This window comes from Aedes albopictus, chromosome 3 (genome assembly GCF_035046485.1).
Source record: "Aedes albopictus strain Foshan chromosome 3, AalbF5, whole genome shotgun sequence".
Classification (NCBI taxonomy): Eukaryota; Metazoa; Arthropoda; class Insecta; order Diptera; family Culicidae; genus Aedes; species Aedes albopictus.
This window is the reverse complement of record NC_085138.1, coordinates 222,155,183-222,177,868: the sequence shown is the minus strand read 5'-3', so window position 1 is coordinate 222,177,868 and position 22,686 is coordinate 222,155,183. Positions and strand designations below refer to the sequence as shown.

At 40.5% G+C, this 22,686-nt stretch overlaps 3 protein-coding genes across 3 annotated transcripts in view; 1 reads left to right on the top strand and 2 right to left on the bottom strand.

Moving 5' to 3' along the window:
• LOC109428802 (uncharacterized) overlaps nucleotides 1-22,686 on the bottom strand; it is a 70,959-nt gene that overhangs the window by 21,749 nt on the left and 26,524 nt on the right. The gene's annotated exons all lie outside the window — the stretch shown is intronic.
• Nucleotides 1,726-6,451, bottom strand: LOC134290624 (uncharacterized). Its single transcript, XM_062857796.1, has 2 exons — nucleotides 1,880-6,451; nucleotides 1,726-1,809 (listed from the first exon to the last, which is right to left on the bottom strand). Exons 1-2 carry the CDS (start codon nucleotides 6,449-6,451, stop codon nucleotides 1,726-1,728), a joined length of 4,656 nt encoding a protein of 1,551 aa, XP_062713780.1.
• LOC109424541 (transferrin) overlaps nucleotides 8,927-22,686 on the top strand; it is a 39,991-nt gene continuing 26,231 nt past the window's right edge. Inside the window, exons 1-2 of the mRNA XM_029878163.2 lie at nucleotides 8,927-9,464; nucleotides 21,974-22,264. Of these exons, the coding sequence (XP_029734023.2) occupies nucleotides 22,150-22,264 (115 nt within the window). The 5' untranslated portion in view covers nucleotides 8,927-9,464; nucleotides 21,974-22,149. The remainder of the gene's footprint in view (nucleotides 9,465-21,973; nucleotides 22,265-22,686) is intronic.

The window sequence follows — 22,686 nt, the reverse complement described above, 5'->3', positions numbered from 1 at the left end:
TCCAGCAGCTTTTGTAGAAGCTAAAACTAATATTCATTTTATTAGAATTATGTTGCAAATGACTTACAATGTACTTACAAGAAGTAGTTTAGTTCTATCGCCTCATGCAGCGGATGATGGAATAGGTGCGTAGTCTCGTTTACCTCGTAGCCTAAGTTTCATTTGTCAAGTTTTAATTTCATGTTATGTATGTTTCAATGTTAACTATACTCACAATAGCTTTAAGATTCGTTTTAGATTCAACCACTATGCCGGGTAAGTATGAATTATATAATTTTAAGTAGATTTAAGCCTATATTTCCCAGCGACACTAGATAATGATATAAGATTTTTTTTATTAACAACTTTATCCTTTCTGCATGTCACTATCATTAATTTACTTACGAGAATCAAATCAATTCCAATTCAACACTGGTAAACAATCTATAAGCTTTAATTTTATGCTATTATTAAGAGAAATATGTAATAAAGATTTTGGAAAAACTCGTGTTTGCGACAATCTATCAATTTTCGCTATCTCATCCTCCTGACAGATGTACCTCATCGAAACGTCAAAGTGAATTGTCAACCAGTTTCACTTGTTAATTACCGGTTCGTGGTCCCTCGCCAGTGGTGCCAGCACATAACTCCGGCCAGTGGTGCCAGCATAATGCCCCGGCCGTAACTCCGGTGCGGAACCCCCGGCCGTTCCGGATTTACCGTCTCTAATCTCCAATACTGCCAAGTTCGCGATTGCCCGCTTGAACACGCCGCCAGATGTCCTCACACTCGCTTGCCGAATTCGTCCATCAGATCCCGGAAACACCTCTTCGACGATTCCTCTAGTCCATGACTTCCGAAAGCGTCCATCTACTACGAACACTAGATCTCCTGCGCGAATCGAACCCTTGTCCTCGAACCATTTTGTACGATGGTTAATGGACGGCAAGTACTCCTTTGACCAGCGAATCCATAGTTGATCGGCGAGATATTGTGATCTTTTGTAGACATCTCGAAGTGTTTCAGCAAAATCGACGACCTGATCAACCTCCATATCTTCGGCTCGTACTGTGCCTCGCAAAAAATGATTCGGTGAGATTGCTTCGATTTCTGCGGATTCTTGAGGGATATAAGTTAACGGGCGAGAGTTAATCATGTCCTCAGCTTCTGCCAAGGTCGTACTGAAAATCTCGTCTGTCAATTTTCTGCCATCATCAAAAACTTTTAACGCTTCTTTAACCGATCGGACCATTCTTTCCCAGGCCCCTCCCATGTGTGGGGTCCCGGGAGGAATGAAGGTCCATTTAGTCCTAGAACTGATTACCCGACCAGCGCATTCGTCATTGATGGATTTTGCCAACTCCTTGCTAGCACCCTTAAAATTCGTGGCGTTGTCGGATACAAACTCTTCTGGAACGCCTCTTCTACAACAAAAACGCCGAATTGCCATTAGGCATGCCTGTGTCGTTAAGCTGTAGACTACCTCAACGTGAACTGCTCTAATTGCCAGACAAGTGAATAACGCAACATATCTTTTCTCCTTCCTTCGCCCAACTGTTACCTCTATTGGCCCAAGATAGTCTACTCCAACTGAGCTGAATGGTCTCAGGTGGGCGGTCACGCGTGGAACAGGTAGTGGTGCCTCCTTCGGAATTTTGGGAGAGCATCGGTAGACCCGACACCAAATGCAGTTGTTCATCACTTTCAGAATAACGGAGCGCAGTTTTGGAACGTAGAAACGTTGTCTCATCTCGTTAAACACTGTTTCGCGGTTTGCGTGCCCGAATCGCTCATGATAATGTTGAACCAATCTGCTTGTGATGACGTCATCTTTAGGAAGGATGATTGGAAATTTTGTATCAAATGGCAGGAATTCCGCCTTTTCCAGTCTGCCTCCTACACGTATGACTCCATTGTCGTCCATAACGGGAGTCAATTTATACAGAAGACTGCCTCTTTCAATTTTCGCCGATGTTAGATTCGCTTTCTGTGCTCGCTTCATCGTACAGACTTCGTCCGGGAAACCAGCAAGTTGAGCCTGCTTCCACAACACTGTTTCTGCTTTCTGGAACTCTTCTTGTTGTAACGGCCAGCAGATGTGAGACCATTGTGATTTTAACAACTTCGTATGATTCCCAACTGCTTTCGTAGTCCAGATCGGTTCGCCCTTTTGCTTGCGACGACAATTTGCAGCGAACCTTAGCACGTACGAAGTCACTCTGACGATGTGAGTCCACCGTGACATAATTTGAACGTGAATCAGTGGTTCCACATGGCTAGCTGTGTCGTGGAACAGCAAATGTGCTCGCATTTCTTCGCCGATATTGGCCGGTGGAAGTTTTTGAATTGGCCAGTTCTCTTCAGGCTCATACAAAAACTGTGGACCTGTGAACCACGGACCGTTTGATTCGAGTGGAGGTCCCTGGCCCCATTTGGTCAGAACGTCTGCGATGTTGTGTTTACTTGGTACCCAACGCCAATCCGCTAAGTTGGTCAATTCATGAATCTCTCCGATTCTAAAGGCAACGAATTGCTTATACTTGTATTGATCTGAACGAATCCAGCTTAACACAGTTTGTGAATCCGTCCACAGAAATCGTCGATGAACAGGCAGTGTATGACTTGATTCGACAGTGCGCAATAGTCGAGCTCCCAGTACAGCAGCCAAAAGCTCCAGCCGGGGAATTGATTGCCTTTTTAGTGGTGCTACCTTCGACCGTGACATGACTAACGCACACTTGTAGGTTCCGTTTACCGTTGCTCTGAAGTACGCCACTGTTCCATACGCATGTTCACTAGCGTCAGTGAACACGTGTAATTCGAGGGAGTCGATTTCGTCCGATCGTAGACTACCGAAATACGCCCGTGGAATTCTCACTGATTCCACGCACGGTAAAAGAGCAGTCCATCGCTTCCAATCTGCCCAAGTATCGTCGTTCACTGTTTCGTCCCAATCATAACCCAGTCGCCATAGGTTTTGCACAATAAGCTTACCGTGCACCGTGAAATGAGAAAACATACCTTGGGAGTCAAAAAATCCCATCACGCAGCTGAGGATGATACGCTTTGTAGGTCTTTCGTCGCCTTCGAGAAACGCCTCAAGATCCGGTCGATGATTTGCAGAAAACAAGAAAGTGTCCTCAGTCGGATACCATACGATTCCCAGGATGCGTTCGGTTTCGATGTTTTTGTCCTGCGTCAAACGAACGTTGGTCACGACTTTCTGTTCTCCGAGGTTGCGAAGCACTTCCTCAGAGTTGGACACCCAATTTCTGATTTGGAATCCTCCTTTTGCATGTACGTATGCCACGTCCTTCGCTCGTTGAACAGCTTCTTCTACGTAGTCCACGCTGTCGAAATAATCATCAACATAGTGGCTTTTGATGATTGCTTCTGCTGCACTTGGAAAATCGTTGGAGAATTCAAGAGCATTCAGGTTCTTTATGAACTGAGCCGAACACGGAGAACTTGTGGCGCCAAATGTGGCAACATCCATTATGTAGATGGCCGGTTCATCTGTACGGTTTGCTCTGAACAGAAATAACTGTGCCGATTTATCCACCTCGCGTATCCTCAATTGGTGGTACATCTCTCTGATGTCTCCACCAAAGGCAACCGGTCGCTCTCGAAAGCGGCATACGATTTCCGGTAATGCAGTCAGCAAGTCGGGTCCTTTTAGGAGCTGCGAGTTTAGAGAAACGCCATCGACGCGTGCCGCCGCATCCCACACCAGGCGAACTTTGCCGGGCTTTTTTGGGTTTAGAACCACGTTCAAGGGCAGATACCACATCCTGCGACGATCCATTTTGGTCAGTTCTTCAGCCGTTGCTCGATGCGCGTACCCCTTGTTCTGGTATTCGATCACTTGTTGTCTTACAATCTCGTACAATTCAGGTGTTTTTTCTAAACGTCGTTCCAGATGTTCCAAACGCCGAAGGGCCATCGGGAAGCTATTCGGGAACACTATATCATCAGCTCTCCATAGAAGTCCCGTCTCAAAACGGTCTCCTATGCGTTTCGTCGTCCGTTCCAGGATGTCACGGGCTCTTCGATCTTCCTTCGATTCTTGGAATACAGCTGTCGCCGATTCTTCGAGGGCATAATGCACTTTTATGAGATCATGAATTGCTTGGTTGCTCACTGCGTGATGACCCACAAAGGCTTCGCTTATAGTTTCTCCCGTTTGTGGACCATACACGGTCCAGCCTAGTTTTGATTTCACTGCGATTGGTTCTCCCGGTCCACCTAGTTTGGTTTCGATAGGTGCAATGACGTGGATATTGTTTAGCCCGATCAATAGTCCTGGGCGCCCACTTTGATAGGAAAGGAAAGGCACGTCACGCAGAAAAGCATATCGCTTCGCCATTTTCGGGGATTCAAGCGATTGTGCAGGAAGAAGCAACTCACGAACCGTCTGCACCGTCTTCAGCAAATTCTTCTCGTTGCTTCCAGGGGATGAAATCCATAAATTTGTGCAGATCGAGTCGCTTTCAGTTCTGGAAATATCTGAAGTCCAGTTGATTGTTAATGGGAGATTCACGCCGCTTGCGCCAATTTTATCCGCCAAATGCTGCTCAATCAGTGTTACCGACGCACCTTCATCGAGGAATGCCAGAGTGCTCACAGACTTTTGTCCGCAGTGCAGCATAACGGGTAGCATACGGAAAAGAATTGAACCGTTCACTCGTACATGTGCATTGATCGCTAACGTCGTTTGCGGGGGATGCAGAAGCGGATTGTGGCGTTGTTGGCAGTCGCCAACATTACAACGTAGCTTGAATTTACACTCAGCATTCCCGTGGTCGTTGAGGCACACCTTGCAAAGCTTTTTTTGCTGCGCTAGCTTGATGCGATCGGCCGCAGGCAGTTTTTTAAAGTCTTCGCAATATCTCAGACGATGATCATTGCGTTGGCACACTATACACGGCTTTTGTGACCGTCTTGCATCGTCGCTTTTATTGGAAGGTTCCAACGAACTGTGGTTGAACACGGCTCCCTTCGATATCCCTTTGGTGGCCTTCGTCGACACAGAAACCCTTGGATCTGGTTTGATCTCTAACGAAACGTTGGCTTCGCACGCCTCAGCTACGATTTTCGATAGGAATTTCGAAAGCGTACACAGTGTCACAGACTTCTTCTTCTTCTTATATCGAACCCATTCGCGTTTGTCACCAGACGGTAGCTTGTCTACCAAATCTTGTAGAAGAAGAGGGTTTACTAGATGCTCCTTTAGTCCGGCCATCTTGAGGTGATCGCAGAGTTGCTCTACGGCGTTGCCAAACGGAACGTAGCTAGCGAGCTTATCTGCCTTCGGTGAATCCAACTTCCGAATCCGCTCCAAGTGGCATTGGAGTAGCTGCTCCGGCCTTCCGTACATCTGACGCAACTTCTTTATGACTCGAGGAACGGATTTTGGCAACAGAAGTTGACAACGCACGCTTTCTAGAGCCGGCCCTTTTAAGCTCTCTTGCAAGCGGACAAGATTTTCGACTTCGCTGAAACCACATGCTTCCGTCGATGCTTCAAATGCCCCGATGAATAACGGCCATTCTTCGGGCTTTCCGGTGAAAATAGGTAACCTTTTCGTAATTCCGTTTCTGGCCGCCAGCTGAGCCTTGGACGGTCCCGTCCTTGGTTTCTCCGCTTCGGAATCCGATTCATCCTCTGCAGACTCCTCCTCTGAAGACTCGCTGTCAGACGTCTCATCGCTATCGTCGCTGTCGGTTTCATGACCTTGTTTACTTGGGGCGAGTGGCTTAAACTTTGACAAGTTCGATCGAATAGAGACATTTGTAGCATCCGCGTTGACGAAAGTCGCTCGAGAACTCTCTCCCAGAAAGGCTGGATTCCGATCAACTGCCTTCGGAGTTTCATCAGCTTCGGACGTCGTGTTCAACTGTTTTATCTCCTGCTGGACTTGATCCATTTGAGATCGATACTGTAGTCTCATCAGTTTCATCCGGTCTAAATGCTCCTTTTCCTGTGCGAGTGATTGTTCAAGCAACTCCCTCTCCAATTCCATCTCTCTGTCCCTCATCTGTTTCTCCATGGCCATACGTTTTTTCTTGAACTCTAGATCCATCTCGATGCGCTTCTCTCTCATGATCCGTTCCATTTGCAGCTCTTCATCTTTCGACTTCTGCTCATTCTGCAACGTTTGCATGATTCGGGAAAGATGCGGTCCAACTTGGCGGTCCGATTTAACACTCGTCTTATCGGAGTCCGACGTATGTCCAGAAGCCTTTTTGGATGTCTTGCTGCTCCTTTTTGTGGTTCCTTTTTTCTGGCGTTGACACTCATCCGCGGAGCAAAACCACTTCGGTTCAGCCAAGTCAGCTTCCGTTGCATTGACGCACCGACAATGGAACCAACCTTTGCAGGAATCACAGCCAACCATCTGCTCGTTGGTATTCGATGTTTGCCCACAGGTACTGCAAGCAGTCAGTGTGAGATCTACGTTTCCATCCGTCATCGCGTTGGGGTTAGGTCCAGTTACTTCTTTTTTAGAAATTGTTCGGATCGGTGGCAGAAACACTAGATTTTTTCCAGCAGCTTTTGTAGAAGCTAAAACTAATATTCATTTTATTAGAATTATGTTGCAAATGACTTACAATGTACTTACAAGAAGTAGTTTAGTTCTATCGCCTCATGCAGCGGATGATGGAATAGGTGCGTAGTCTCGTTTACCTCGTAGCCTAAGTTTCATTTGTCAAGTTTTAATTTCATGTTATGTATGTTTCAATGTTAACTATACTCACAATAGCTTTAAGATTCGTTTTAGATTCAACCACTATGCCGGGTAAGTATGAATTATATAATTTTAAGTAGATTTAAGCCTATATTTCCCAGCGACACTAGATAATGATATAAGATTTTTTTTATTAACAACTTTATCCTTTCTGCATGTCACTATCATTAATTTACTTACGAGAATCAAATCAATTCCAATTCAACACTGGTAAACAATCTATAAGCTTTAATTTTATGCTATTATTAAGAGAAATATGTAATAATGATTTTGGAAAAACTCGTGTTTGCGACAATCTATCAATTTTCGCTATCTCATCCTCCTGACAGATGTACCTCATCGAAACGTCAAAGTGAATTGTCAACCAGTTTCACTTGTTAATTACCGGTTCGTGGTCCCTCGCCAGTGGTGCCAGCACAGCAACGATGGGCGGTGTGCAAAACTGCGTAAGGGTTTCGGGTGAACTCTCGCCGGGGACTGTGACAAGGTGACGGACTCTCATGCCTGCTCGTCAACATCACTCTGGAAGGTGTAATGCGACGAGCCGGGTTCAACAGCGGGGGTACGATTTTCACAAAATCCGGCCAACTCGTTTGCTTCACCCATGCACGAAATGCACCATGTACAAAACGCTAATAAGACCGAAGGTCCTCTACGGACACGCGACATGGACCATGCTCGAGGAGGACCTGCATGCACTCGGAGTTTTCCAGCGATGCGCGTTAGAGACGATCTTCGACGGTGTGGCGGAGCAGGATGAACCACGAGCTCGCTGCACTTTACGACGAATCCAGCATCCAGAAGGTGGCCAAAGCCGGAAGGATAAAATTGGCAGGGCATATTGCAAGAATGCCGGACAACAACCCTGCAAAGTTGGTGTTCACGACTGATCCGATTTGCCACAAGAAGGCTACAATTTTTAGAGTGTTCTGAATTGTGGGCTTCGTGGCCGATCGGTTAGCGGCGTCAGTCGTTTAGGTGTCTCGTGAGCCTCGGAGTGTGGGTTCGATTCCCGCTCCAGTCGGGGAAAACTTTTCGTCAAACGGAAAATTCTCCACTGGGCCACTGGGTGTTGTCCGTTGTCTAATGTTAGTTATGTTCAGTCTGTGCGGCCACTGGCCGAAGTTGGTGTGGTCGTCTTTTTTTTAAAAACATATTTTCATGTTCAAAATGCGAGGATTTTTTTTGTTTCAAAGAAAGATTTTACATGAAAAAAAAACAAGTTTTAAGACATGTTTTGGCAGTTTTTGGTGAAAAGTTTAAAAAAAATGAATACTTTAACGAATAGTTTGTTCAGAACAAAGATAGGCAACAGAAATATCTACAGAAGCACGCCAAAATATTTGAAATCGGTGAAACGGTTAAAAAGTTATCGGGCCCCAAAGTTATTTTTTTTTTTGTAAAAAGAAGAAAATATAAATTTAATATTAAAAAACTAATATTTTGCGTGACTTTGGATACATTTAATGTTCTGCAAATTTATTCGAAATTTAATTTGTGAGAGATTCATAAAAAAAGATTGAAAATCGGTTCAAAATTGAAAAAGTTATGACATCTGAAAACACCTTTTTATTACTAGAAAATTTAACTTTGAGGCGACTGCGCCAACTCTAAATCTCAATATTTTTGGCTCATACTCAGAGGTTTCTTTTTTTACGTCATTTGAATCCAAAAGAGCTTACGAATTTCTAGTTTCAACCACTTTTGAAAAATAAGCCGCAGCCTATTGTAGACTCAACATTTTGCAGACCAAAGAAGAAGAAACAGAAAGAGGAAAAAAAACGAAAAATGAACAATGAGTACAAAAAACTAGTTGTAGAATAGTTGTAAATGAAGACCAAGTGACGATATGAATAAAAATGAACAAAATACAGAACATTCTGCAAAACTGTTAAAAATTTATCCAAATTTCTGTTTTAAAGTTATTTTAAATGCGTTTAACATTAAATGATTATTTTAACAGGAAGTGTTTGGTTGAGTCTTAATATTTAAGCTTTTCAAACACTTTTTAGGTTTCTTGAAACTTTATTTAATTGTTTAACGCCTTTAACATCAATTACAAACACCGTCGCGTCTGATGAATTTGTAGACTTCCTTCGATTCTTCTGCTCGTTCGATCAATCGGTAATATCCATATATTAATTGTTTACACTCGTGTACCCCCTACAGTAACAAAGCATGTTCATCGGCAGGTATTGCCTCAAGCCGGGTACTTCCCCTATCAGATAATCTTCTTCTCACAGTAGGTACATACAATGACATTTGCGTTGATGAGTTTTAGCACTGCATAAGAATGAGATAGGCTAAGCGTCGGTCTGGATTTCCGCGCACCTCGTTCAACTTGATCGGCCGGTGGCCCTTGTCCAACACGATTGACGATCAACGAACTAAACGCCTGGCCGCCGCCCCTAGTAGTGTGCGGCTTTCGGCAGCAGTGTTTGCCTTTGAGGCCAAAACACGTAATAAATTTACCGAAAAGTCGCAAAGCAAAACCGCGCACCGTCGTGCGGGGTTCGCGCCTTCGTCCGTTGATGACGCTATTGTGGTGATTTTGTGGCAGTCGAAATTTTACGCCGACCAACAAAAAAACCCTGGAAATGGTCAGCCGCGCGCAGGTGATTCAACAATCTTCACCATCGCGATCGACTCAGTCAGTATCATTTTGTCCACGGATCGGTTAGCACGCGTTTGTTTTGCGTACGGCGTACATTCGGACGGTTTGGCGCAATATTTCTTGGTTGGTTGAAGTGTTTTCCGCGTAGCTCTCGGGGGTGACTTGGATTAGTGGATGTGCTGAAACCGTATCGTTGCCAAGTGCAATTTGTTGACCTGGGACTAGGTGTGATCGAAGGCGGTTGTAATATGTACTTGCGAAATTTACGTTGCCGGATTTCATTGAGGCGTATGTGCGGGGATTGATCTGCGCGTTGCCGACAGTGATCGTGTGCCGTTTGTACGGTCGACGAATTTCGAGAAAGAGTGAAATTAGGAATCTCAAGGACGAATGAAGAAAGAAGCAAAACTGGAGCAAAATGTTGCACATGTTTGTCGCACTGTAGAACGTGAAACCACGGTGCGCGATCGCCCGGTGATCGCTGGTCTAGAATTAACGGATCACGGAACACGACATTCAAGTGCAACCAGTGCAACTTTGTGTACAGATAGGTTACAGTTTAATTAAATCATTTCCACGCTTTGAATTGCTAATAAGATCGAAATGCGCAGTCATGTGTTAAAAGGGTTGAAATTCATTTGAGTGCGGAATTTACGGTATCAGATTGTTAGTTTTTTTTTCAGAAGTTTTAAAGTGGAGTTGTATTTGATCCTTTTGATTTTAGGCAAACGTCAATTCAACATTTCGACCAAATAGGATACAAAACGGTAAAATGACTCAATGAGGCATCACGATGGAGTAGTAATCGTAATAGCTTGACCATGAGAGTAAAAGGAATCCGAAATTTGCTTCGTCATTAGCAGTTGTTCAATTATAGTTGGCTTGATTTGCAACTGTTTCGTTCAAAGTTTAAATTTTCTGATACAGTTTAATCACAACAGTATTTATCTTGTGTGTTGTGTTATGTTCTAGTATTTTTCAAACATTTTTTTGTATTAAAACAAACACAGTAAACATAAGAATGAATCTATGCATGCCCAAATTCTCATGTTGACTTTGTTTGATTGCCGAAGCTTCTTACTAAAATTAGTTTGAGAACTCCTTTGGAATTCTTAAATACGTATAGAGGCTTTATCTAGAGCCAAGACTTTTTTTCGAAAAATTATGTCACAAATTCAAAATTTAATTTGGGCATTTTGAATTTAATTCAAAAGGTACTTTAAGAACTGCTGCTGGAATTTCCCGAGATTGGTTCATAGACCCCTTTCAGGATTCTTCCAAAAAATATTACTTTATGGTTTCCTCAAGACATTCTTTCGTGTTCTTCAGAAAGTATTTCAATGATTTCTCTTTTCCCCAAGAATGTCCCACCTATTCTAGATTCTTAAAAAAATATGTAACAAATACATTTTTTCCAAGAAATCTTTCAGGACTTCTGTAAGCACTTGGAACACATCTTCAGAATGTGTCATATACAAATTTCGTAAAAATATGTACCCCATACAAAATTATAACTCTACTTCAAACAAAATGAAATCTGAATGAATGGTGTACAATACAGATACTGGCATGTTTGCAGAATTCCTTCAAAATTTACTTAAAAAAAAGAAAAAAAGAATGAGAGGTGGCTCCAGGAGGATTTCTCTGGTATTTATATAGCAAATCCTCAAAAGCTCGTCTGGTGATTGTCCGTAGAGGCACTAGAGCTACTCACAGGCACATCTTCAAGATCAAAGATTTTCTTCATGTGGAATGTGGGATTCCTCAAAGATTATATTCTGGTTTTCCAAGGCATTTTTTTCAAGGAATTATGTAGAACATGTCTTAAAAGTGGTTCCGAATTTCTTTAAGAAACACTTTAGAATTTAATTTAAAGAATTCTACAGCAGATGTTTCTGCTTCCTCTTAAAAACTCAGAACCTTAACAAGACAATTTGGTAATTTAATTCTCGGTTGGACGCGGAATCTACAGATCCACCCAGCTCACTACATATAAAATTCATAATTTTTTGTTGCATTGAGAAAATTTCCTTATTATTCAGCAAAGTAAAACTTCGCTATTCGTTGTGAAACCGTAAAAAATACATGGTGCGGGAAAAATGGCAGAAAAAAAAATTAAAATAAATCATTTAAAACTTTTGGCAACGAATGCCGAATGAATGGTTATCAAGTTACTCAATCAAGTTTTAATTATTTGAAAATGCTGCTTGTTTCCAACATCATGCGCTGTTTTATGAAGGTTGTAGATAAAAATAAAAAAAAATTTCATATAAATTATAAATATAACCTGCTAGAGATGATGGAACGCCGAAATGAAAAAAAAATGTGGTGTATCTTGTCCCTCTATTTGAGTAGGGTTATATGGGGTATGGATTCTACCCCATTACCCCGAATGCCACTACCCCGAACGCCATTACCCCGAACGCCACTACTCCGAAAGCCATTACCCCGAATAGGCCATTACCCCGAAAGCCATTACCCCGAATGGGTCATTACCCCGAATGCCACTACCCCGAATAGGCCACTACCCCGAATAGGCCACTACCCCGAACGCCATTACCCCGAAAGCATATTTTTAAAAGGGTTATTCTGATGATGGTTCATATATATATTTCGTAAAGGATATCGAAAGAGAAGCCATTGTTGAAAGAAGAAATAATTCAATAACATTACTGACAGCTTCAATACCAGAAGATACTGTTTGAAAGAATAACCTTAAAACAACATAAAGGAGTTATGCGTACTCAAGGGTGCGCAAGTTTTCTTTGGGCTGAAAGTCTCTATAATAAAGATAAATGAATTAATCAATCAACTTTTCTTTTTTTCTCACTCACTCTCGTAAACAAACACGAGAAAGAAAAAGAGATATAAGAGGATGCATTTTGCCTCTTCCATCTTGATTTTTCTTGAGTATATCAAAGAGAATGAGCGAGAAAAAAGAAAAAGCTGCGCACGCAAGTGAATGCGTATTAGACCTGATCTTGCATGAGATATAACTGTCAGCAAATGTCCGTTAAATACTGGCTGTTAATACTGGCTCATTAGGCCAAAAAGACATTTGGACAAACTATCACTATGCCAAATGATCATAAGGCTAGATCAAAATAATACCGATCGAAAAATTGCCCTCGAAAGAACAGCCTATACCTAGAAGAAGGGAAAATCTCTTAAGGAGAAATAGACAGTTTGATACCTAGTTAAATTCTATAACAGTGTAACTTGAAAAAAAAAAAACAACACATTCTTAACCAGAGGAAAAATGTGGTTAATGGGTTGGTCGCCCACAAGGTATGCATTGTTATAACTAGAAAGAACAGCCTATAAATTAAAGAAGGGCAAATCTCCTATGGGTCCATTCATAAACCACGTAGACCAAATTTCGGTCACCTCAGACCTCTTCTCCTCCCTGTCGTATAATTCTGTCCATGCAAAAATTTGGAAAATTGCATGGAGCTTAGACTATGGATAGACACACTTCCTCTGAAACTGTACCTAGTTTATGCACGGCTTCAATACAGAAACCTGCAAGGGCCAATGAACCACCAGGCTACCGAACAACTCTGTAACAATATAGGTCGAAAGAATAGTCTTATTTTCAAAGAAGGACAAACACCAGATACAATTAATAGATTGATTAGTCGTCAATCAACCCATTAACGATGTAACTAGAAAGAACAGCTTATAAATTGAAGAAGAGCAAATCTCATATACAGTAAATCTAAACTATGTAGGTGCACCTAGAAAAACAGCCTTTGACAAAAAGAAAAGTTACAGTTTAATCGCCAGTCAAAAAAGTACATTTGGTCCAACGATGCTGGCTTTACCTTGCAAGTACTGCAAGTACTAAAATCTTGAAAATATTTGAAAACAATTTTAGGGCTTGACGTTCCGGAAGCTGATACAACTAATTAAAATAAGAAACACAATATCAGATCATGTTTAAATGTACTAAAATTATTAATATAATGATCTAAGCCTAAGGTTTTGTTTGAAATAATTTTTTCGAAAAAATGGGGCATTCTGGAAAATAGTATAGAACTAATTTATCATAGTAGGGCCACAGCCAATTCATACTGATAGACTCAATCAAGATAATGAGTTTTATGTCAACTGAACCGCTACATTTCAGCTTAGCCATGAACATTGAGGCCGAATAAATTTAAAAAGACACGGACACGTTCAATGCTTCCAGTGAGCTATTTGCTCTTTGAAGGAAGCACGACACTAGAATAAATTATAGATCGACTGAAGAGCAGGCCTCGGAAGAACAGCCTATTCTCAAGAGAAAAAAAATATCGGACCAATTTGGCCGCCAGTTAATTTTCAATAACTTAATTTGAAAGAACAGCCTACTATTCAAAGAAGAACAAATCCACAATGGAGTTAGTAGCTCGTCTGTAAAACGACTGTATAACACTCAAACTCGAAAGAACAGCCTTTAATCAGAGGCTGTTCTTTCGAGTTTGAGTGTTATACAGTCGTTTTACAGACGAACTACTAACTAAGAAGGAAAAATGTCTATAGATTAATTAACAAGTTGCCAAACAACTCTGCAACAGTACACGGTTGGACACTGCAAACTCAAAAGAACAGCCCATTGTTTAAAGAAGGCAAACATTTGAATAAGTTCAGTTTAACCACTGGGAAGGGTGGAGAAGTGTATTCATACACTAGTTACTGATTACCGTTTTCTAACTTATAACCATCAACTTCTAATCGGCCATCACGTTTTTGGTGATCTCCTTGATGATTGGGGGTAATGGCCCATTCGGGATTGTGGCTTTCGGGGTAATGACCCATTCGGGGTAGTGGCTTTCGGGGTAATGGCCTATTCGGGGTAATGGCTTTTGGGGTAATGACCCATTCGGGGTAGTGGCTTTCGGGGTAGTGGCCTATTCGGGGTAATGGCTTTCGGGGTAGTGGCTTCTGGGTAAAGGCGTTCGGGGTAGCGGGGTGGAGCCGGGGTATGACGTACCTTCGAAGCAAAACTCTCCAAAACTATTAATTGATATGAAAATTTCGTGGTGTAGTCGAAAGAAGCGCAGAAAACGATGATTTTTCAAATTAGTAAAATTTATTAAATTTGAAGCGCGCCGAAATCACTATCGGCATCAACCCATTCACTACCACGGGTTTACTTTTGCAGTTGATATGCCCCTCCCAGGTGGCCGCTAGACCAGTTCTCGTGCATGCTGGATTCATTATCAAGCGCACTAGTGAGATTGAGTCCCCTGGTCATCGGTGGAGAATTCAACGCCTGGGCGATTGACTGGGGTAGTCGCTCGACTAACGCAAGAGGCTGGGCTCTACTCGTAGCTATGGCCAGACTGAACGTGGATGTCGCGAACGTAGGCGACAGAAAATCCTACAGTAGGAACGGTGCAGAGTCCATCACTGATGTCACCTTCTGGGCCCAGGTTTGAACCCTAGCTCGGACTGAAGGGTCGACGATGGATATACGCAAAGTGACTATCTGACAATTCGATACAGGGTAGAACACGGAGGAAGACGGCCACACCCGAAGGTAATCGACGGGGATAGCTGGCCTCGTGCTTCGATAACCGGCATTTGTAGATTGCGTATGGAGGGTAACACCGACGATCTATCCCGCGATGATCTAGTCGAAACCCTAAGCCGTGCATGCGAAGCCGCAATGCCATGGCGATCCCTACCCAGAAATGGACGCAAACCGGTATACTGGTGGTGTCCAGAAATCGCAGAGCTCCGCGCAAGAGCTACAAGGAAGATGCAAAGAGCTCGCACCGATTAGGGTAGAATGCAGCTAAGTAAGACCTACATAGCGACTGAACTGGCACTGAACAAATAAATTAAGGCATGTAAGCAGGCCTGCTTTGAAAATCTCTGTCAGGCAGCTAACACCCCTTGGGGTGATGCCTACCGAGTAGTCATGGTCAAAACGAAGGGCGTGTCAGCTCCTCCAGAACGCTCCCCCGAGATGCCGCAGAAGATCGTGGCCCCGAAAACAAGCAACGAGTTTATTGCAACAGCGAAGTCGCTTAACTTGAACAAGGCTTCTGGACTGAACGGTATTCCGACAGCAGGCATCAAGACGGCCTTCGAGGCTAGCCCTGACATGTTCAGAATGGCTATGCAGATGTGCCTAGACATAGGCGAATGTCCGGAGAGGTGAGAAAGACAAAGATTGGTTCTACTGACCAAACCCGGGAAGCCACCTGGCGACCCGTCGGCATAAGACCTATCTGCCTTTTGGATACCGCCGGGAAACTGTTGGAACGAATCATTCTGTCGAGGCTGATAGTCTATACCGAGAAACCCGATGACTCTGCCCTCTTGGATAACCAGTTTGGCTTCCGGAAGGGTCGATCGACGACGGTGTACGCTATTAGGGCTGTAACCAAAATGGCCGAGATAGCGCTCTAAAAGAAGCGAACGGGAATCGTCTATTGCTCGGTCGTCACGCTGGACTCAAAGAATACGTTCAACAGCGTCAGTTGGGCCGATATCGAATGCGCAATATACCACCTAGAATACACCACCTAGATTTTCGGGACGTTACAACGTTGTAACATCACGCTACTAATTCCCATTTTAAACATACTTTTCCAATTAAAACTAACTGTTTTTTTTTTGTTTAGAGAGACTTTACCTCTGGGGCATTCGTCTCTGAACTAACTGTTTCACAGATAAACTTATTGGAAATTTCACAAGGAATCCGAATGTGCAAAAATATTTGAGGGTTTACGGTCGAATTTACGAGTTATAGTGGAAAATCTGACAAAAAAGGTGTCAAAATGTTGTAACGTGACGGTAGAATGTGTCATAACCCTATAACGCCCCACTTGTGCAAAAATGGACAGATGATGAAGAAAGCTATTAGTCAATGGAAGAGCTCGTTGAATACTAAGGCATCGAGTACACAGGGTCAAATATTAGACAAGGAATGAACAACACCTGTTTGACACTAATAAAAATTCGAGCGAGTCTAACCAGATGTTTGAGTATTGGTGTACATTTGGTCAAATATTTAACTCTGTGTACTAGCATCTTACTCGCCTCCTACTACAAACAGTCCACATCGGACATTGACTCGTATCACACAATTCTAATTTAGTTTGGTCGACATGTTTGATTCCAAATGGTAATTAAAAATATAAAGTTGATCAACATAATGCATTTTAGTTGGATGCAGATAATCAAAATCGGGAATTTATCCCCACTCGGGTTTCCCATTGACGCTTCATAATACGCTCCAGCTGGGAAATCCCCTTGATTGACTGCTTTAATCGCAACGGGTTCCTCTCTTGGTCAGTCGTTCAAGTTCATCAAACTGCTACTCGGGCCAGGCGAAACCAACCGTCGTCAGCGACATTTCAGCTAAAGCCTAACTATAGTTTCAGCTTTCAAACACACACCCGAATCTCTTCGTAAAATTCGAATTTGAGAACAAAATAACCTGTTTCCGCCACTTGACCTTCACAAGATGCACAGAGACCGGCCAATTATAATGCGTCCGTCAGCAGCCGAGACGTTTGATTCACGTGTGCGGTGCGGCGGCGGTGGGTATCCCTCATCAAACCCGTTCGATCGTCGTCGCGTCGTCATCGTGTTGAGACGATGATCGGCGAATGCAAAATAATAGCTGAGCGAAAGTGTTTTGAATCGGACGGAGAAGGTGATACACATTTTGGCCAACTTTTCATTTCGGCAGGCAGTCACCGGATTGTGTTACATCATCGAGTGGTGGTTATAAGCCGAAAACCAGTTTTCATCCAGTGCGGATGGCAATGAAGTTCAAGGTTGAAGACTTTTTAAAAGAACGTTCGGGGCTTTACGTTTGTGAGATGTGGTGCAGTACCGTTTCGGATCGAATTCGGAATATGACTCATAATTTTATACTAAAAAAATCACTGGAAAATGGCAGATTTTTACGGACCTATTAAGAAGGTAATTTTGAGTGCGCCTTTTTATAAAATAATAAAAAACGCGTTCAAACAAGCTAACCATTTATCAAACATATGGCGCAGTATGCTTAATATATGTACCGTTCCGAAAGATCTAATTCTTATCTTTTGAACACTGGATCACGCTTTCGGCGACAAACAGTATTGAGTCATTCATAACATATGTAGTGGTTTTGTTTACCTTTTCTTTTGTTACAATTAGAGAGCATTTTTTTTTTTAAGAGGTTTTACCGCAATGCGGCATTCGCCTCTATATTAGAGAGCATTTATAAAATAGGTTACGCCTAATTTGGGAATTTTGCACTTCCATGGTGGCATCTATTAACTACGTAGTGGTTAATTCGACTTATTTTTTTTTTACTTTCGGGAAAACGATGTTTTGCTGGGCAAAATTTTTGGGATAGGCATCTTTTTTTTTCTCACAAAATAGGTTAACAAGCTGTTATTTTTCAAGGAGTGCATCAAACATTCTCAAATTTTAACTGTTTGTCAAACTATTATATGTGGATCATTGGCACAAACTTGAGCTCGATTGCACTCGATTGGTTAATCTTTCGCGAAACCAGAACCGTTCTAATAAAACACTATTTTTAAGACAACTATTTTTTTTAACTGTTATATTTCGGAAACCAGTGAACCGAATTGAATGAAATTTTGAACATATATCAGCAACTCAATAATGCTTTAATGTTTTTAAAACATAGATACTTTTGCAACGTTGAAATAAGTTATGATGAATTGACACTTTTTGGATATTTCTCGAAAAAATGCCATTTAATTTTAGTTTTGATTTTGATCCAAAGATTTTCTATTTCTGTTCTAAGATACAGGGGATAGACAAAATGATCGGGTCAAGCAAAACTTTCACTTTTCAAAAGATATTCAACTAGCTGTAACTTTTCGAAAAGTGCATCAAATATTCTCAAATTTTTACTGTGAGTTTATCAACTAGTTGTGCATCAGTGGTTCAAATTTGGAAAAGATTGGGCCATTCTCCATGAAGTTATAAAGATTCTTGAAAAGGGTAAAATTATCCAATAGCCAACTTTGAGCTGTTCTATCTCCGGATTTAATGAACCGATTGAAATGAAATTTTAACCATTTATGATTTATATAATGAACTCTGGAAAACATTTGACTTAACTTGAAATTTTTAACTAGAGACAAAATTATAGCGATTTTAATTTTTTAACGATTTTTTAGTAAATTGGTCTATTTTTAATATGCATTCTATTACTTTTTCAATTTATTGGTGGCTATGTTGTTACTTTCCTTCAAAACACATTTATATATAAGTCAATTAGAGGGAAATTAAATGAACTTTAATTTGCATCTTGAATTTTGAAACAATGTTGATATTTTGAATAATTTGGTGTTTTATTAGAAAAATAATCTAATTGTTATAATTTTCTTCCGTGTTAAAAATATTAAGTTAAGTCAATGGTTTTTCATAGCTCATTATATAAGTCATAGATGGTCAAAATTTCATTGCATTCGGTTCTTTGAATCCGGAGATATAACAGCTCAATGTTGGCTATCGAATAATTTTACCTTTTACAAGAATCTTTATAACTTCGTGGAGAATGGCCCGATCTTTTCTAATTTTGGACCACTGATACACATCTAGTTGATGAACTTACAGTAAAAATTTGAGAATATTTGATGCACTTTTCGAAAAGTTACAGCTAGTAGAACATTTTTTAAAAAGTGGAAATTTTGCCTTTCCCGATCATTTTGTCTATCCCCTGTATCTACAATAAGATATACCGTGATTTCGGGTGAAATTATTATTATTATTATTTCTTTATTATAGAGATTTTCAGCCCTAGGCTGGTTCATCTCTTTTCGGGTGAAATTGATCAGTGGGTGAAATTGATCGACGTGAGGACAATTTTTATTTGTCAAAAATAAAGCTTCGAACTTAAAATGATTTATAGAAAATGATCATCATCTGGTTCATGGGTTATTGAATGATAAGTTTACATGTTTTACAACTAATTAGTCACATATTTCTGTATTAAATTTAATATTTTCCGAAACTGCGTGTTTGGCGAATTTCAAGTACGCTTTCAAACTTTTGTAACCGTAGCTGTATCGCACATGGAATAAATATTCGAATGCATGTTTATAGCTGCCAAGTGTTCGCTAAACCTGATTTCGTCATCAAAAGTGCTATAAATATTGATCTTTATGCATAAAATTGTACTTTTGCTAAAGTAATTACTTGTTAAGTATGAAAATTGCATACTTTTAGGCATTTTAGATTTATCAAACTTAAATAATTAAGAATTTACTAAACTTGTATAAGTTTCACAAAAGTTTTCGCATTCTGTGGTGGTTAATTCAGATGAAAAATTTATTTTCAGCACTTACAAAGACATTTCACTGACTGATCAATTTCACCCCGAAACCAAATTTTCTGATTTTTTAATTTAAATGATATTTATTGCAATAAAATGATTTGCAGTAAAAGTTTCAATCTCATTGACTGATGCAACTCGTGGTCGTACTTGTTTTAAAGCATTGAATTTGACCATAACGATAACTATTCAAAAATGAGGAGCCAAAAACTGTGAAAAGTGATCAATTTCACCCGAAATCACGGTATCAGAGTCTAATTGGGTTAAAAAAAAAACACATTAAATCAAAAATTTGTGTGGTATTCTAATTTTGACTTATTTTTCTCTACATGGGTGAAAGTGTCAAACCGGTATAACTTTATGCGTAGTGAAAAAATATTACATTTTAAAACGTCGTATTAAGTATCAATATATTGTTGATAACACTAGTTTACAGAATTTTGAACTCGGTAAGCTGATGATCGTTTTTGGTGTAGAATCATGCCCTGAGTTCGAAAACGCGAAGGAAAAAAAAATACAGTAGAGCGGAATTTTTTTCGACTTTCCATACAAGGTTGATGATTTGAAATCGATTATGTTTCGGTTTCGGTATTTGGGTCTGTCCAGACTCATGCTGCATTTTAAGATTCCAGAGTAATAATAAAATATCACTGATTCAATTAGGAACTGCCTGGAGTGTGAGCTACAAACCAGTTTCAACCTCGAATGCCAATAAAGATTTATATGTCTAGTATATAAACACGAAAACGGAAATGTTTCGATATTATTTGTTTCCATAACCAGGATTTCTATAGAAAAATAGCGAGCATAGAACAGTAGGAGCCTATACTATACATAATAATGGGAATAGTTATACAAAGAGTTGATTTCCTACACTTCCCTTCATAAAGGAAGCGTCTATAATAGATCAATATCTGACAGATAACATAACAGAGATACCATTTGTCCTTGCGCAGTTATTTGCAGACGCAGAATCGGAACCGCCGAGACTAGACTGCCGAGTATGTTCTGCGTACAAGCGACGACGACGGGCGGCCGGTCTTTTCTCGTTGATTAGGTGCAGACAGTGCGGACGTTCTGAAAAACATCCTCGCGCTCGATTACGAACACGACTGGGCATTCAACAGCTCACTTGTTCAAGAACATACAAGCATATAGCTAGGTGCTACAAGCATTTAGCTAGGTGCTACACAAGTCGATGGAAAACTCAAGACAAGGTAAATGGAAACCGATTCTCACAGTCTAGCAAAGCTAAGTGGAGCATAAAGGCGAAATATAGAGGTAGTTTCGTTTTCGTTTCTGTTTTTTCAGTCAAAACAAAATTCTGTTTCCTTTCACTTTCATGGTCAACCAGCGGAGTAGCTCGAACTGGACCAAAGCAGAACACGTTTGCTGATTTTGAGTTTTTTTGCAATCTTTAATTTATGGCTTCATTGGCAGAGTGCATCCTTTTTGAATGTTTCAAATGTTAAGGTTGATTCAAATGGCATAGTGCTTTCTTTGGACTGCATCTTCATTTAAATGAGTGTTGAATGCATACAACAAACACAACGTAAATCTAATTAACACCTTGACCATTAAAATAATAATACAGGTCGGACTCGTTTACCCGGGTAATTACAGAAAAAAACACCCCGGATAATAGAAATGTTCGGTTAATCGAGTGCCACACTTTTTTTTTCTTATATTTAATATTTTTCAACCAAGTTTCAGCTAAAAAATCTGCAAAATAAAAAAAATAATTCTCAAAAAAGGTATATCTTATTGATGAGTGTTGCTTTTTGACATTTCGTACATCTTTTGACATATTGCCTTCTAAAACAAACATTTTAGTGAAAAGTTATTCAAAACTTTACAATTTTGGATTTCGGCTTAGGCAGTCTTTGGTTTTAGTGTTGATTATTTCTTATCTTCGCCGACGTTTCGGTCCTCGGATCGGACCTTCTTCTTATTCAAAACTTATTTCTTGTTTTATTTGTTTATGTCATTTAATAGACTTATTTTCAATAATTTTGAAATTCTGAAATTTAAGTGTTTAACTTCTTGAGAACATGCAAGTGATTGATATAGCTTTATATTTCGAAATCTTTGCAAAGTTGCTTGGAAGCTATTAAAAGGAAAAAGCGACGATGACAACCTACCCCAATATGGTGGATTACCTCATTTACAAAAAAAAAACAAAATCTTGCTAATTTCAATTTTGCACATCAATGTGACATTGCCCGATTAGGTGGTCGGTTAGTCAGTGGGCGGTATCTAATAAGCGTGGAAATGATTTACCATTTATCAAGCCTGTTGATGGATTTTGACGACGGTGTTAATTAAATAGGCAAACGGCGTGCAATGGTGAATGAAGAAAAAATAATCGGCGAGAGTATCATGACCTGATAGAGAAAAACCCAAAAAAAAAAGACCGTTAGTGCTAAAAGTGTTGTGACTCAAAAAGCAAATAGTCGAAGTGAGTTTTGTTTTTTTCGTGGAAGTGAACAGCAGAACCTGGTGGCCATGAATCTTCCCCGGAGATATTATCTCTTTTATTGGTTGGTGATCATTTTTATGACGTCGGACGTGCACTCGCAAGACCACCTTGTCAAAGGCAAAAATACGGCGGATAAAACATGTAAGTTTATGGGCGACATTGAATTCATTGTCAGGGTAATAATCGAGGGAGAGCGGATTATTTCAATAAGCTAAGATAAGGCAATTGATTATACTGAGTATGTTTTCTGCCATTCGATCAATTGTCTCATATTTGTAAAAATATGGTAAAACGACAAAGCAAAACCAAATTATATCCTGATATTGCTTTGAATTTTTTAACTTTTGCTTTTTTTAGTCGTGTCAAGTACGCCAAACTGAAGATGACCCTGCAGTTGTTGTTGAAATATGTAAATGTCATAAGATTCAAATGTTTAGATAAATTTGATAATCGGTTGGGCATTTTTCTATATAACTTCATGTGAAAAGGCAGCACGATGTTTGCCAGGTCAGCTAGTTTTCATACAAAAATATGCTCTTTATCGCACAATCCCGCAAATAATA

Coding starts and splice junctions, on each gene's coding strand:
- LOC134290624 (XM_062857796.1), bottom strand. CDS start 6,451: ATGACGGATGGAAACGTAGATCTCACACTGACTGCTTGCAGTACCTGT. Junction 1,810..1,879: donor ACGACAATGGAGTCATACGT/GTAGGAGGCAGA, acceptor TCCTTCCTAAAG/ATGACGTCATCACAAGCAGA.